At 46.4% G+C, this 16422-nt stretch overlaps 1 protein-coding gene across 1 annotated transcript in view; it reads right to left on the bottom strand.

Annotated features, from left to right (window-relative positions):
- CFB (complement factor B) overlaps window positions 1-16422 on the bottom strand; it is a 95651-nt gene that overhangs the window by 23239 nt on the left and 55990 nt on the right. Inside the window, exons 19-25 of the mRNA XM_053293384.1 lie at window positions 12181-12191; window positions 10079-10285; window positions 8870-9055; window positions 7153-7326; window positions 5943-6038; window positions 3196-3332; window positions 1869-2007 (exon numbers count right to left, since the gene is read on the bottom strand). Of these exons, the coding sequence (XP_053149359.1) occupies window positions 1869-2007; window positions 3196-3332; window positions 5943-6038; window positions 7153-7326; window positions 8870-9055; window positions 10079-10285; window positions 12181-12191 (950 nt within the window). The remainder of the gene's footprint in view (window positions 1-1868; window positions 2008-3195; window positions 3333-5942; window positions 6039-7152; window positions 7327-8869; window positions 9056-10078; window positions 10286-12180; window positions 12192-16422) is intronic.

Below are 16422 nucleotides of genomic sequence, written 5' to 3'. Positions count from 1 at the left end.
AAACCCCGAATTGTGTGTGAAGTGCTCCCCGACAGCTCGCAGTGACTTCGAGGTAAATCTGCCTATGTGAACATCCCCCCTTCATGCCAGAGGAGATGCAAGCTAAAGGGCTTTAAAAGCCCTGTGTGAAGAACTTCCAGGGCAGAGACAGATGTACATTAATTCAGCAGCGAACCCACTGTGAAAACATTGGCACATTCACCGCATGTGTACAGCACTTCTGTCAGCTTTCTGTTCAGAATTGGGCTGGGTGTGTGTGTGTGTGTGTGTGCTTTCTTAGCACTTTGAGAAGAAGCTGTTTTTGCACAATGGTGATTGGCTGGTCCTTCAGCTGGTTCTCATGGTCAGAACTTGGGTAGGAGCACACACTCCCGTTTTCTGATTGTGTGTGCGTTAAGGGCAAGATAGGAGGCAGGGAGTTTGATCATTTGTTAAACTCCAGCTGGGTAGCAGCACACCCAGGGGTGTAACTATAATAGGGCAAGGGGAGACAGTTGTCTGGGGCCCACTGCCTTGAGGGGCCCCCCAGAGACAAATCACATGACTGACTCCCCCAGCCACGCACCCACCTAGGCTTCCTTCAGTTGTATTCATCCTCTGAAATGGATGTGAGTGTTAAGACCTGGAGCTACCAGAACAGCATGTCCTTCTTTAGTACCATTCAATGACTTGCATCGTCCACAATTTACAAAACCTTTAAAAAAATTATCTATCTATCTATCTATCTATCTATCTATCTATCAATCTATCTCACTATGCTTTTTTTAACCACTATTCAGCCTCATTTAAGATTTTTTTACCTCATGAGCTGAGCTTCAGTGGGGGGGGGGGGGGCATTTTAAAATCTTGTCTCTGGGCCCACTCCAACCTTGCTACACCCCTGAGCACACCCTACCCAGATTCCGTCCCCAGCTTTGGAAAGAGGTAGGAGGAAAAACCATCCTGCCCAGCTGGGGCTTAGCAAACTATCAAGCTCCTTGCCACCTCCCTTGTTTTTAATGCACATGTGGTCAGAAAACGGGAACATGCACAGCTCCCAAACCTGGGTAGGAGGCTTCCCGTACTCAAGTTCTGCTCGTGAGAATGAGCCTCTTGTGTCATTCCCTTCACTGTTCTCAGGCTAAGGCTGTGCATGGTGCTGATTGGCTGGCCCTTTTGACAGTGAAGATGCCACCTCTCCCTGCCACATCTCTGCAAACTGATTCCAAAGAGTTAAAAAAAAAGGGTGGTGGGTGGGAGGGCTTTTTAAAAAAGGTTTTACTTAGGTAATCATGCCAGGCACTTGCAAAAATCTATCCCCGCAGACCAAGTGGACCACCAGCCTGTTGTCCCCCTTCTATGCTTCAGTCGGCTTTCACAATGGAGCCAGATACAGGAGCAAAGGCAAGCAGAAACAGTCTTGAACCAGGGAGCAGTGAGACCCAGGTGTCTTGTACTTTGTACCACCACGACAGCTTGCCAAAAGGAGGGAAATGTTTGCCTGCTGTCTGCCACAGTGCCAGCCCCCTGACACTTTGCTGCCCAAAGCAGTGCCAATAGTCAGACCCCTCCCTCCCTCCTAATTTCTATAAATTAAAATGACACTTCCAATGCCTCCCTTCTTTCAAAATTCCAGCTGTCAAATCACACACACTCCCATGGAGCATGTCATGAGAACTAAGGATTTTTTCGCCAGTCCCAGACCTGCACTGCGACCCAACGACATTTAACCAGGATCATTAATCATAGATCTGAACTCATCTAGCCGATTCTGGCTAAATCCCGGCACCGATCTGGGATCGACAAAAATGTCTAGGAAGCTGGATTTCTGATTGTGAGAACCCGCCCAGAGAAAGAAAGAAATTCCAGAAGTCAGGAATGTGCCCTACCTGAGTACGTGATGTTCTCCAGTCGCTCAATTACCCAGGCAGCATTGTGGCTCATCGGGTCGGTTGTACTCAGAATCTCCTTGGCGTGGGTGGCAAAAGTGATGATGCCATAGTTGATGGCAACATCATAACTGGAAAGCTACAAGAGGAGGGCAGAAGGTCAACGATGGGAAGGGCCAAGATGACCCAAAGCGCATCCCCCCCCCCAGCCAGTGTGGGGTATTGTTTGTTCGTTCGTTCATTCGTTTTGTATAGACCTTAGGTCAGTAGAGGCTTTGTGCTGTGTTCCACACTGGCAGGGCTGGCCTTAGGGCATGGCAAGCAGGGCGACCGCCCCAGGCTCTACTCTTTTAACCCCCATTAGAATTAACTGGAAGAGGACCCCGCATTGGCTGATTTGCCCCGGGCCCTGCACCCTGCCAGGGCTCTCTAAAAGGACAGCCCTGCACACTGGACTCATCAGAAACGATTGGGCCCTCTCTGGCCCTGGAGGAGAAGCTGCTAAGCTCCACCTGTAAGGCACCACCAGCTATCTGATTCCTCCACAAACCTGATGGACAATTCTCTGTGGTTCAAGAGCGCCATCTAGGCTGTAGTACCAGCCTGCCTGAGTACTGTCAGCTGACATCACAAGCCAATCCTTGCTCACCAAGCCCTATAAAGCCTTGGTTTCAGCACTTGCTCCTTGGCCTGAGTAACTTGTCTCTCTGTTGTCAATTGCTGCTATGCACCCCTGTCTGCATTTTGACAATGCACATGCTTTACTAAATGCCCCCTCTTAGCATTGATTGCTGCCTTGGAACCTGATTCCTGCCTCCATTCATTCATTCATTCATTCATTTGATTTCTATACCGCCCATCTAAAAATGGCTCAGGGCAGTTTACACAGAGAAATAACAAACAAATAAGATGGAACCCTGTCCCCAAAGGGCTCACAATCTAAAAAGAAACATAAGATGGACACCAGCAACAGTCACTGGAGGTACTGTGCTGGGGGTAGATAGGGCCAGTTGCTCTCCCCCTGCTCAGTAAAGAGAATCACCACGTTAAAAGGTGCCTCATAGTCAAGTTAGCAGGGGTCTTGCACCGCTTCCGGACCACATGGACTGACAGCCAGCTTCTCCCCAGAACCCAACTGCCTGGAGCCTGCCCCTTGCTAAGGCCTGACATCCCTCCTCTGTCTCTAAGTCTCCACCCAGGTACACTAAATACCTGTGTGCACTAAAGAGTGGGCAGGCAGTCCGAGTCCAACTCAAGGTGACAGGCCTTCCTTCTACACAGTCCCCATCATCTGATTGGGCAAGGGGGAGCAAGGAGCCTACCGCACCTTCTCAATCAATGTGACGACCACCTCCTTAGAGTCCTTGAAATCTTTTTTGCCAATGCTTCGAGAGGCATCGAGGACAATGTAGACGTTCAGTGTGCCATCAGCCTCGATTTTGATTTTACGTTTCTCTGTATCCGCTTTGGAGAGAAAAAAACCCAGAGTTCAGAGCGGGATTTCCCATGCCTTCTACCCACTGGCTGCTCACTGGTACATCTGGGAGTCTTGACTCCTTCCTTCCATTCTGCTATATCTCTTGCCTCTTTTCCTCACAGAGGCAAGCATATTCTGCTCATCTCTGATCCATATTACCCTTTGAACCAGCATACCTAAATTTCATCTAGGAAAGCTTTCCCTGGACATTTCCATGTGAGGGTTTAGGGGTTTTTTAAAGTTTAGTTTAGTTTTTGTCTTTTAAAGCTTCCACCTTAAATGGGCTCTCCAACAGGTTCCAGACCAGTGTCTCCTGTAACAAGCATTCCCACATGTTGCTGACTACCACTCCCATCATTCCCAGCTGTAATACCCTGTGGCTGGGGATGATGGGAATTGTAGTCAACAATATCTGGGAATCCCTGTTACAGGGAACAGTGCTCCAGAAGTCTGTGTCTGTTTTCTGAAGAAACTTGCCATCCCTCCTTGAACGTTGTGGCACTCCAGACATGGAGCACCTTCCTTCCACTGTTTTTGGAGTGCTGCCTGCCGGCCAGTGCTTAATTCTCCATTTTAAAGTGATCATTAAAAGAGATGGAAACATAAGGGCAGGCTGTCAGGAGGTGCTGCAAACATAGCACGAGGATGGTGCTCTCTGTCTGGCTGGAGCACCAGAACTTGCAAGCAGGGATGACAAGTTTCTTCAGAAGAGGATGCAGGCATCTGGAGCCTGTGGAAGAGCCCATTGTTCATTAGGCAGGGGCATACAGATACAGAATAACCCATCATGTGGAAAAGCACTTTACATGTACATCAGCTTTGCTGAAGCTACAACCAGCCATGGCTTCCCAATACACAAGAAAACACCTACCTAGTATTTGGCCATTTATTACATTTATAAACCACCCCATATGAAGCAGGCAGCTTCATATTTTGGTCATATGAATTTGGTCATATGAAGCAGGCAGCTCCAAGATGCACAGCTAAGACTGTGCATCTACATGTGAGCACTGCAAGATATTCCCCCTCAGGGGATGAAGCCGCTCTGGGAAGAGCAGAAGGTTCCAAGTTCCCTCCCTGGCTTCTCCAAGATAGGGCTGAGAGAGACTCCTGCCTGCAACCTTGGAGAAGCCACTGCTAGTCTGTGAAGACAATACTGAGCTAGATAGACCAATGGTCTGACTCAGTATATTACAGCTTTCTATGTTCTATGTTCCTATGTTCTAAAAAAGTAAGGACAGCCCTGCTGGATCAGGCTCAAGGCTTATCTATTCCACACAGTGGCCCACCAGATGCCTCTGAGAAGCCCACAGGCAAGAAATGAAGCCATGCCCTCTCTCCTGCTGTTGCTCCCCTGCAACTGGTATTGAGAGGCATCTTGCCTCTGAAGCTGGAGGTGGCCTATAGTCATCAGACTAGTAGCCATTGATAGACCTGTCCTCCGTGAATTTGTCTAAGCCCCTTTTAAAGCCATCCATGCTAGTGGCCATCACCACATCCTGTGTTAGACAATTCCATAGATTAATTATGGGCGATGTGAAACAATCCTTCCTTTTGTTGGTCCTAAATTTCCTGGCTCCTGGTGGAAGAATGAAATGAATAAGGCAGTCATAGCTTTTCCTTCCCTGCTGTCTGCTCCCACCCCTGCCTACTCCAGATGTGCTTTGTTAAATAGCAGCTGCTGGAAAGCCTAATTGGGATCAGGAGTGCAGCAAGCATGGCGGGGAGGCTTTTACTGGTGAGGAGAGCTGATCTTGTGGTAGCAAGCATGACTTGTCCCCTTAGCTAAGCAGGGTCCACCCTGGTTGCATTTGAATGGGAGACCACATGTGAACACTGTAAGATATTCCCTTCAGGGGGTGGAGCTGCTCTGGGAAGAGCATCAGAAGGTTCCAAGTCCACCCCCCCAGCTTCTCCAAGATAGGGCTGAGAGAGATTCCTGCCTGCAGCCTTGGAGAAGCCACTGGCAGTCTGTGTAGACAATGCTGAGCTAGATAGACCAATGGTCTGACTCAGTATATGGCAGCTTCCTATGTTCCTATGTACCCTTTCAGACAGGACTGTGATGGAGAACATGGAACACAGGAAGCTGCCTTCTACTGAGTCAGACCATTGGTCCATCGAGCTCAGTACTGTCTACTCTAACTGGCAGCAGCTCTCCAAGGTTGCAGGCAGGAGTCATTCCTGCTGGAGATGCTGGGGATTGAGCTTGGAACCTTCTGCATACTATGCAGATGCTCTACCACTGAGCTATGGTCCCATTCCCTGGAAAGAGAGTTAAAGAGATGAGAGGGAGGGGAAGAGTTAGAATCTCTCTCCATGCCCACATAGTCCTGATCCCACCCCATGACTGCTGTTTATCAAAACAGAAACAAACAAATGATGTTGTTTATGATGTTGTTTATGTCGCATATGCTTTGGCCCAAAGCGCTCCAGCGCTCTTTCATCCAGATTGAGCTAAACCTGGTAGTGCTGTCCCTGGAACATCCCACTGCTCAGAGGAGTGGGGGATCCATAACAATAGAATGATCATGCCACTCCTGCCATTTATCCCAGATGGAGAGGCCTTGGGGCCAGCCCCATTCATAAAAACTCACAAATGACTTTATTGGGGTCCGAGGACTCTGCAACTTCAGTGAGGGATGAGATGAACTGGTTGGCGACTTCTTCTGGGGTATCGTAGGTGTATGGACCTGGAAAGGAAAGTGGGGAGACAGGGTATTGGAAACTGGAGGAAAACTTGCTTATGCGACAACGTAGAGAACTTCTGATGCAAGGAAGGCGGGGGGAGGAGCGCAAAATGCCAAACCCCATTTGTGATAGCTAAATCATAGATTGAACTGGGCCTCTGATTCAGTCTCTGAATTGTCATGAACCCTGACCATGACTCTGTAGTACCTGGGTCTAACACAGGGCTACACAACTTTTGGCCCTCCTGCTGTTTTTGGACTATGACTCCCATCATCCCCAGCCATGGATTGTGGGAGTTGTAGTCCAACATCTTCAGAAGGGCCGAAGTTGAGCAGCCCTGGTCTAACACCAACAACGGCTTGAAGGACAAGGCAGGGTGTGAGGGGCCTCCACCTCCAACAGCAGGTTCTCTGTTCCTGCTGATCGCCTCAACACTCCCCTAACCCTGTCCTCAAAGAGTGAGGCAGAGGGACTACCAACTCCACCAGCAGCCATCTAGCAATGCCATAGCCAGTGCCTGGAAAACTGGACACAGGCCCTTTACGACCCAGGCTGGGGTGGCGCCACATTTCTGGCTGTTCTGTTTAAGGCATCAGTTTGCCTCATTGCGAATGCACTCTGAGTGGTTTTGGTTCCCTGTTGTTTTGGATTCCTGGTTCTTGATCTCTGCTCATTGTGACCTCAACCTAGCTTGCTGACAGACTGATCGCCGGTTCCTGGCTGCCTGCTCGTTGTGACTTCAACCTAGCTTGTTCCTGACTGATTCCTGGTTCCTGACCGATCCCTGGTTCCTGACCTCTTGCTTGTTGTGACTTCAACCTAGCTTGATCCTGACAGGCGGATTTCCTGGCTCTGACCTTCTGCAAGCTGTGACTTTGGCTGAGCTTGCTCCCAGTGATCTGCTTCCTAACTCTTGATCTCTGGACATTCTCCTGACACACCCATCCTGTCCAGGAACCATGTGAATGTATAAATATATCTGATGTAGGCAAAAGGGTGGTAATTCCAGAACCCATTTTGTAACCAAGAATGCTCCTCATGGTTGCACTGCAGAGTATGCGCTTTCAGACCTTTCCCTCAGGCTAGAGCCTGCATCCCACCCGTCACTTTGCTCACTTCGACACTCTGGTTCCGATCCACTCCAGGCTCCAGATTCTTGGCAAATCCGTTCTTTGGATCCCATGAGAGAAAGGCCGTTGTCACAGTTGTATTTGACCTGGTATCCTATCTGGTAATGAGTGCCAGCTTTCCGGGCACCGATGGGGACACCAGGACTGGGGCAGTGGCCAGCTGGGAAGAAGAGATGACAGAACTGAAAACATTGTCATACTGAATTGTGTGTGTATTAACAGCAGACCTCAGATGGTGTATTCATCATCCTTCCCAGTTTTCAAAAGATCTTCCCCAATATGGGGACCAGCTTTCTCCCAACGATTACATCAGTTTTAATTCAATGGCTCCTGGTCTGTTTCTGAGCACAATTCAAACTGCTGGTATGAGCCTTTAAAACCATAAATGGCTTGAGACCTGGGTTCCTCAAGGACATCCCTGTTTGTACAAACCTGGTCCTGGGGAAATAGCAGAGCATCTGCCTTGCATGCTGCAGGTCCCAGGTTCAATCCCTGACAATCCCCAGCAGGACTAGGACAGATCCCTGTCTGAAACCCTGAAGATCCACAGCCAATTATGGTACAGTACTGAGTTAAGTGGATGATCACTCACTAGAAGGCAGTTTAACATGTCCTTTCTCTGGAAGCAAGGCAGATAGTAACTTAAGATGGTAATTTATTTTTGCAGCTAGATGAAAACCTTTAAAAAAATTTTTTTAATGTGATCTTAACTCTGTTTTATTTGCTTGCTGTACTGCTGTATTTTAATAATTATGCATTATTTGGATTTATTGCACATATTGTGTCGAGCAGAAGTCCTCACATGATTTTCACAGCTCCACCTGCTGGCTAACTCTTGCATTCTGAGAAGAACCCAGCCTTTTCCCCAGTTGCCACAAATGTTGTGATGAAAAGGGCAAATTCTTTTTTTTTTTTTTTTGAAAGCGAGAACTAGCCAGCAGATGGCACTGCAAAAATCATGCAAGGTCTCTGCTTGTGCATATACAGAGGATACAATCGTGCTAGGAAGCGGCACAGAAGACTGCAACAGCATTGTGTATGAGGAGTAAGAATGCACTAGGGAACTTGCACAAAAGCTTCACACATCACATCCTGCACTTTGCTGCTGTATTGAAGTGGTCTTTGAAAGAACATCTTGACTTGCAGAGGAGCAGAGCCCTTGCAGAGAACTCTGGACTGATTGAGAAGCTCCAGCTCTTTCAAAGTCAACTTCACTTGGCAATATTAACTCTCAGCACAACTGAGCTCATGTAAAGTTGCTCAAGGTTACTTGGGGCACTTTCCAGACTAGCTGCTCAACAGCAGCAAAATGCCTCCGTTCAGGCAAGTCACATTGAAAACATAAACAGCAGGGGGAGCAGTCTCGTAGCAACTAACACCCTGAAAAAACAGCAACTTCCTTAAGCCAGATATATGACATCCTAGCTCTATATCACAGCTATTAAATTCAAGACAAGGCATTAGCAATGTGAAAGGCACCCTGCTGTCCACGTAGGAACTGTGGTGTCACAATGCAGGAAGTGTGGAAGCACACTTCCAAGATCTGACGTGACCCTGTTACAGGGTCTAGTCTGGAAGGTGCCCTAGTGGTGCAAAGCTTATGATGGCTGAACAGAGAGAAGGTGCTAGGTAATATTCAAAAGATGGGGAAAGAGAGACCAGCCTTTATTCAGCTCTTCCCTGCAACTGAATGCCAAACGTACCTCCATCGTCACATATAGTTGTGTCTCCACTCCATTTCCCATTGGGGAGACAGGTGCGGTTTTGGGACCCTCGCAGCGTGTACCCCTGGTAGCACTCAAACCTCAGCTCCTGGCTTATATTGTAGTAAGGCTGGCGGGGCTCGTATTCACCATGTTCAAATTCTATAGGCCTGGAGCAGCGGATGTCTGGAGGGAGCAGGGAAGGTCATTCAATGGGATGTAACAATTTATTTATATTTCTTTATCATATTTTTATACTGCCTGATATACACATCTCTAGGCAATGTACAGAATTAAAACACAGCAAAGATAAAACAGAATAAAACCCATCAAAATTTCACAAGATAAACAAAAACAATCTCATAAAATATAAACAAATTAAATAATTTAAAATTAATTTCAGTTAAAAGCCTGAGAAAACAAGTATTTCTTGAGGGTCTTCCTAAAAGCAAATGGAGAAGGAGATGCTCTTATTTCAACAGGGAGCATATTCCAAAGCCCTGGGGCATCCACAGAAAAGGCCCAGTCCTGGGTCACCACCAAACGAGCTGGCAGCAGCTGTAACTGGGCCTCTCCAGATCTGCTTGTTCCCACAGATCTGCTTCACTTCACATGTGTGCCTGCAGGGCTCAGGAAATCCACTAGTCTACTAGTCTGTGATGAGTGAAAAATGATGCCTGAAGAGTGAAAAAAGTCCTGACGAGTTATGTACCAACATAGCTCGAAGAACCGTCTGACAAAATATTTTGTCTGGCTGGTGAACTTAGCCACCATTTCTTGACCGCTGTGTGCATATACACTCATCTCTGCCACCTCCTCCTTCTTTGTGGAGGCAACAGCCACCACCCAGTGTGCATGCTCTCCTCCTTCTATAAAGCATCTCCAGTTCTCTAATGCCTTTTTCTAATTTCCTCCTCTGCTTCCTCCCCCTTCTCATTATTAGTTCAGCAGCAAATAAGCAGACAGTAGTGGCAGCAGCAAAGAGGAAGAGAAACTCAAATGGTAGCGGGAGGCAGGTGAGATGGTGTGGGGCATCATCCTGCCACCCTGTTGACACCCCAGTAATTTGTTGCATGGGGAGACAACCTCATCTCCTCTCATGGAAAAACCACCCCTGTAGCCAGCATTGTCAAGGTGAAGGGATGCACCTTCTAGGCCAGCCTGAGCTACGGGGCCTCTCTCTTCAGAGACACACAACTGTCCACATACCTCGGCACACAGCTTTGCTGATGAGCCTTTGGCGCGTATTCCTCATGGGGCTCCATTCCCTCTTGTTGTGACAAAACCGGTACTCTGTAGGATAAGGGTATTGCCTATCTGGGCACTCATATTTCAGCACAGTCCCGTTTTCCAGCAATGTATATTGGCCCCCTAAAATCTCAGCTCCTTTGGGGTCACAGGTTCCATACGTTACACCTGGAAGGAAAGAGAACACCAGAAAGTTAGCAGGGTGGGAATTCAGATCATAATTGGCAGGTGACTAGCCAATATGACTGTGCTCTTCTGAGTAAGGATCCTTAATCTGTCCAAGCCGGACCCTCCCACTATGTCATTATGGACATGCATTCTAAAACTCGTACTACATATTAATGTTATATTTTGATTGTGTGTCGGGGGCAATTCAGATGAACCACCCTACCATGTGATTAGTAGAAATAAATAAAAGGTACACCAGGAGGGAAGCGGGACATGTTCTTACATGCTCTAATCACAAGGTTTTGTGGGGTGGGGGGGGGCAACTCAGACGTATCTTTTGAACCAGCCCTATATGCTGCTCCGGGAAGGCTTATTTACGCTCATGAGGGAGTCACATTTTACTCTGCAGCCCAACTTCAATATCTGTCACCATCTTTCTCATCTAACTTCTTCCTTTTCAACCAGAAACTATGGATTCCTGAGGGGAACCACAAACAGTCAAGAGTCCTATTGATGTGATATAATGTGGTTCATGCGTAGAAGGGGGGATGTGCACAAGTACATGTTTGTGTGTGAATGACTGTACATTATATTTGTTAATTTAAAAAGTGAACTTGGGTACAGGCCCCATCAAATGCAGAGTACAGACAGGAAGTGTACTACTGTACGTGAGTTGAAATTAATGTGTGAATAACTACATGTGTATACAGATGTGTATGTGCATACAGGAGAACCTCATTAATCATGGAGACAATCATGGTTTTGCATATCCGCAGTCGGGTAATGGACACCCAAACTCAGTATACGTGAAATGAAATCAGCATTAAAAGGGTTAAACCTGCATATCCTCAGGTCAGGGTGGCCAGAAATGACCTCAAAGGTCATTTCTGGCTGCCATGTTGAGTCCGGGAGCCATTTAATGGCTCTATTTTTTTTAATGAAAGAGAGGAAAAACCCTGCAGATTTCAGCCTATTTTCAGTGACTTTTTTTTTGCTTGTGGGGGGCATTCTTGGACTCCTAAGCAGTAGTGGAGCACAGTACGGCACTTTATTTAGCCCATTTTGACATTTTAGTGGTGATTTGGGGTGGTGCAGGAACCTAATCCTGCAATTTACATAGACTTTAATGCCCTGTTATTCATGGATTCACTATCCGCCCCTTCTACTCCATAGAACAGAACCCCCACGAATAATGGGGGTTGTCCTGCACTCTGAAAACAGATCATACATGCAGTGAGTCAACATAACATCTGAACAGGGCTCTTAGCTGATATAAATCTATGTACACCGTTCTTATCTAATCCAGATGGTCGTCCTACACAGGGATTCTCAACACTGGGTGCCCAGATGTTATTGGACTTCAACTTCCATAACCCCCAACCAAAGGCCACCAGGGCTAAGGATTATGGGAGTTGAAGTCCAATAACATCTGGGGTCCCAATGTTGAGAATCCCTGCCAACCTACTGACTCACTTTGTACTGAATGTATCATGTTCCTTAAATACCTAGGAAACACTCTGAACAGTCTGAGGTAAACAAACAATTTTAAAAACAAAAACTAAGATTTTCAGGAAAGCGCACCAAAAAGGAACTTAAAATAACATTGCAAAAAATACTCTGATGTAATAGACATCAACATCACAGGGCAAGGCAGCATAATTTGAATATATCTACAGACCTTTGAAATCCTGATTAGACTGCAAAACCAAGCTTGCTTTTCAGGTAAGAATTTGTGAAATATATTCAAGAGCAACAGACAGCAATGGCAAGAAGTAAATATCTTGATTCTGAGCCTGATGTTGCTGCCTTTTTCTTTTTCTTTTTTGACAGGGCAGGCATTCAGCAGGTGAAGCTTTTCCCCTGTATGGATGTTCAGTGAGGGGTGAAAGCTTTACCACTTGAATATCTGCCCATTAGGCAAGATCACAAGGTAGTAACTCAGGGCCTGGTGGGGAAATGTAGTCTTGGGGCCCTCCTCCTGCAGCTGTCCAAATACTGTTAGTCAATAACAATAGTAATAGTATGTTGGGGGCCCCCAGCCTTGTGGGGCCACAAGGCAGTTTGTCCTCTGCCCCACTTCGCTGTCATGCAACAGCCAATAGTACAGTAGTAGAATTCGCATTTCCCCCCACCCCAGGCTCTCCTCTGCTAATTTCTGCATATCAAGAGGCTTCTAAATACACAGGAGCAAGCCAGGCTGTCTTTTTCTAATCAGGTAGCAACCTTATAGCCACGTAATGATGGCACAGTGGGGAAATTACAAGCCAAAGGTTGCCAGTTCGCATCTCTGCTGGTATGTTTCCAACTAAATACCGGGAAACACCTATATCAGGCAGCAGCGATATAGGAAGATGCTGAAAGTGGCAATGGTAAAACCCTCCTGTATTCTACCAAAGACAACCACAGGGCTCTGTGGTTGCCAGGAGTCCACACCGACTTGATGGCATACTTTACTTTAGCAACCCTACACAGAAATCTTGCCAGAAAAACACAACCAAAATGCCTAGATTTCCAGTTTCACCACTCAAATTTTAAGTATGAAGATTTGGATTCAAAATTCAAATTAGCATTTTCAACATAAATTGTCTAATACTGTCTAATACTGCCTACCATTGCATGTATCAGATACAAAATATTTCATGTCAGCTTTTAAATGGTGGAGAAAGAGCGGAATATAAATGTAAATAAATAAACAAAATATAAGCACATGCCAGCTATTAAATGCTTCCAGATACCTAATTCCATGGCATGCCACCTATCAGATGCTGCCAAATATAAAATAAATGCATACATATTGAAATAAAATATTGTAAAATGCCAAATACCAGTGGCAAATATTAGGGAAATTAGTATTTAGAAAATATCTGGAGACAAGGCAACAACATTTGCACAGGATAATTTTTTTTTAAAGATCCCTGGGAGCAAATTCTCTTCAGCTCTACAGAATACATATCTAAAATGAATTATTCTAACTGTCTCAAGGAGAAATTAGGCTCAAGATCTTTTGAAGTGCAGCAGTTACAATGTTGGACTAGGACCAGGGAGACCCACACTCAAATCCCCATTTAATAATAATAATAATAATAATTCGATTTCTATACTGCCCTTCCAAAAATGGCTCAGGGCGGTTTACAAAGAGAAATAACAAATAAGATGGCTCCCTGTCCCCAAAGGGCACACATTCTAAAAAGAAATATAAGATAAACACCAGCAACAGTCACTGGAAGTACTGTGCTGGGGGTGGATAGGGCCAGTTACTCTCCCCCTGCTAAATAAAGAGAATCACCACAGTAAAAGGTGCCTCTTTGCCCAGTTAGCAGGGGGGAAACTCACTGGGTGAGTATGAGCCAGTCATTTGTTAGCAGCCTAACCTTCTTCACAGCGTTGTTTGAAGGATAAACATAACCATGTACACTGCTCTGAGCTTCTTGGAGGAAGAGCGGCAGGGGCGTAGCTATAATTGAGCGAAAGGGTTCAAAGAACACGGGCCCCCAGCTCCTGAGGGCCCACCAGCTACATCCCTCCGTATTATCTTCATTATCTTCCTCACTCGGGGGGGGGCACCAGAGAGAGGGATGAACATGGGCCCTCTCTCCCCTAGCTACGCCCCTGAAGAGCGGGATATAAATAAAATAAATAGATAAATAAATAACTGACTCTGGTGAGAAAGGGCACTGCTGTGCGAAAGCTGACAGCACCAGCTGATTCTGGAGTGCATCAGCCAAAGCTTACCTGAGCAAAATGCCCCAAGAGCAAGGAGGCCATAGAAAAGCTGGCCAAAGAGCTGCATTTCTGATTCTCTCTCCTTTCCGTCTCTCTTGCTTCAGTCTCTGTTTTATCGGCAGCAGGACTGCCCGTCTTGCTACTTGTGAAATGTTTGGTCTTCCACCACAGAAGCTCATTATTGGCTAACCCCACCACAATAAAGCAGCTGAGTTTTGGGAAATGACAAAAGTTCATTGAGCAACTCTAGGGTGGGTGAGGTGAAACTGAAAAGAGGATATTGTGGTACGTCTGCAGGTGGCTGTACATACTGAAGGAGGGGAGAGGAAATCGGGGGAAACCCAGACATTTGGAAGGCAAGAAGGGAAGGATGTTGAACAGGGAAATTCCCAGCTGGTACAAATATTAGAGTTTCAGACTTTAGAAATTATTGAGAATTAATGAAAGCCAAACAGGACCTCAGCATTCCTGGGCAATGAGGTGAACCTGAGCCTCCAACACAGGGTTTCCCCACAACCCTGGCTTAATTCCTGCTCCTCCCCCTATATTTGCTTTAGCTAAGATTACAATATTGACTCAGCTAAACTAAACTAAGCTTCCTCATTTTTTGGCACAAAAGAACAAAAAAACAAACAAACACAAAACCACCCGTTACTACACACTCGTTGTTACGAGACAGGGCAGAAGGCAGGCGAGAGGAGTTAAGTTTCATTTATTTGAAACTGGGATCAGGATAATTTATAGCAACTGAATTGCAGCTATGGTTGCCAATAACCAGGAAAAACGAAAACAAACAATGGTCTGCTCCAGTTATGTTAACGGAGATTCGATATGCAGAAATCAGCCGGTGAAGATTATATTGGCGTGCAGCTCAATGCTATCTTCTCTAACTGCTGCACATTAGAGTCGAACGAAACATTGCAAGAAGTGCATGGTCAGCACTTCCACGCATGTGTGTGCACACATGTGCACTTTGTAATGTAGGGTGCAGAGATTCAGGGCAAGAGGATATTAGGTCTGAATCTCTGCAACCACCCTGAGCCATTTTGGAAGGGCTGTATATAAATCGAACAAATAAATAAGAAGTAAATAATAAAACTTACATTACACTCCCCACTTCCCTGAGCAGTGAAAAGTACTTGGATTATGGCTTCCTTTGGCAGAGAGAGCACAGGAGCCTTATGGTATCTTGATACTCTCTGCTTGTCTTACAAATATACAAGTTGGAATGTTAGATGCAGTGGAAATAGCAGAACACTCTTATAAATCTGGAACAGATTACAGTAGCTCCCCAGGCACCCTAAATTACTAAATATGGCACCCTAAATTGTGTCACCTGCCCAGTTTATGCATTCTAGCCTAGCTCTTGCAAAGCCCTGTCTGTGGCCCTTTTTGGACATACAGTAGCATCAAATTTGGGGTAGATGTAGCTGTGGTTAATCTTCTGAGCTAGGAATCATGCCGCAGACAATAATTCAACTGCAGTTTTTCAGCCTGTGGCTTCTGGACAGAAGAACCTCTCCCTAATCCAGGGTTTCTTCACCTTGGCTCCCACAGATGTTGCTGGACTACAACTCCCATCATCCCCAGCCATGTCCATTGTGGCTGGGGATGATGGGGGCTGTAGTCCAGCAACATCTGAGGGGGGGCAAGGTGAAGAAACCCTGTACCTAGTCCACGCAGGCTGCATCCCAGCAAGCTCTATTATGCTCGTGTCTCGTGTCGCTGTGCTGTGGCCAAGGCGTCAGTATACTGGTGAAGCTACAATGTTAGAGGGGTGTGTGTAGAGTGTGATCGTGCCTTTTCGGCATTGATCGCCTGCTTTCAGCAGGGCGGACACATTTTAACCCTTTCCTTGCACCCCTTGCAGCACTGCCCTTGTGAGAACTATGGACCCAGATGGCCATGCACAAGCACAATGATCAACAACTGCAGGATGGCAAGGGACACTTTCAAATTGTCATGGGGTCTTCGGGGAGGGACGCCGCCAGCGTGGTGTAGTGGTTAGAGTGCTGGACTAGGACCGGAGAGACCCGAGTTCAAATCCCCATTCAGCCATAATACTAGCTGGGTGACTCTGGGCCAGTCACTTCTCTCTCAGCCTAACCTACTTCACAGGGTTGTTGTGAAAGAGAAACTCAAGTATGTAGTACACCGCTCTGGGCTCCTTGGAGAGAGCGGGATATAAATGTAAAAATAAATAAATAAATAAAATTTCCCCTTCTCAACTCTCCCTTGGTAGGTAGAATCACTTTTTGCTAACATTTGAAGTAGTCCTTGTATGGCAGGACCCAGCTATCCTTGTGATTCGTTAAACCTATTTCCTCAGTCAAACCCACCAAAGGACATCCCTGGTCTGTCTCCTCCTGTCCTCTCATATATCCACTCGCCAGCTCCCCACTCCAATTTTGACA

Source organism: Hemicordylus capensis, chromosome 2, assembly GCF_027244095.1.
Source record: "Hemicordylus capensis ecotype Gifberg chromosome 2, rHemCap1.1.pri, whole genome shotgun sequence".
NCBI lineage: Eukaryota > Metazoa > Chordata > Lepidosauria > Squamata > Cordylidae > Hemicordylus > Hemicordylus capensis.
The sequence above is the reverse complement of the archived record's forward strand: the minus strand, read 5'-3'. Positions and strand labels throughout refer to the sequence as shown.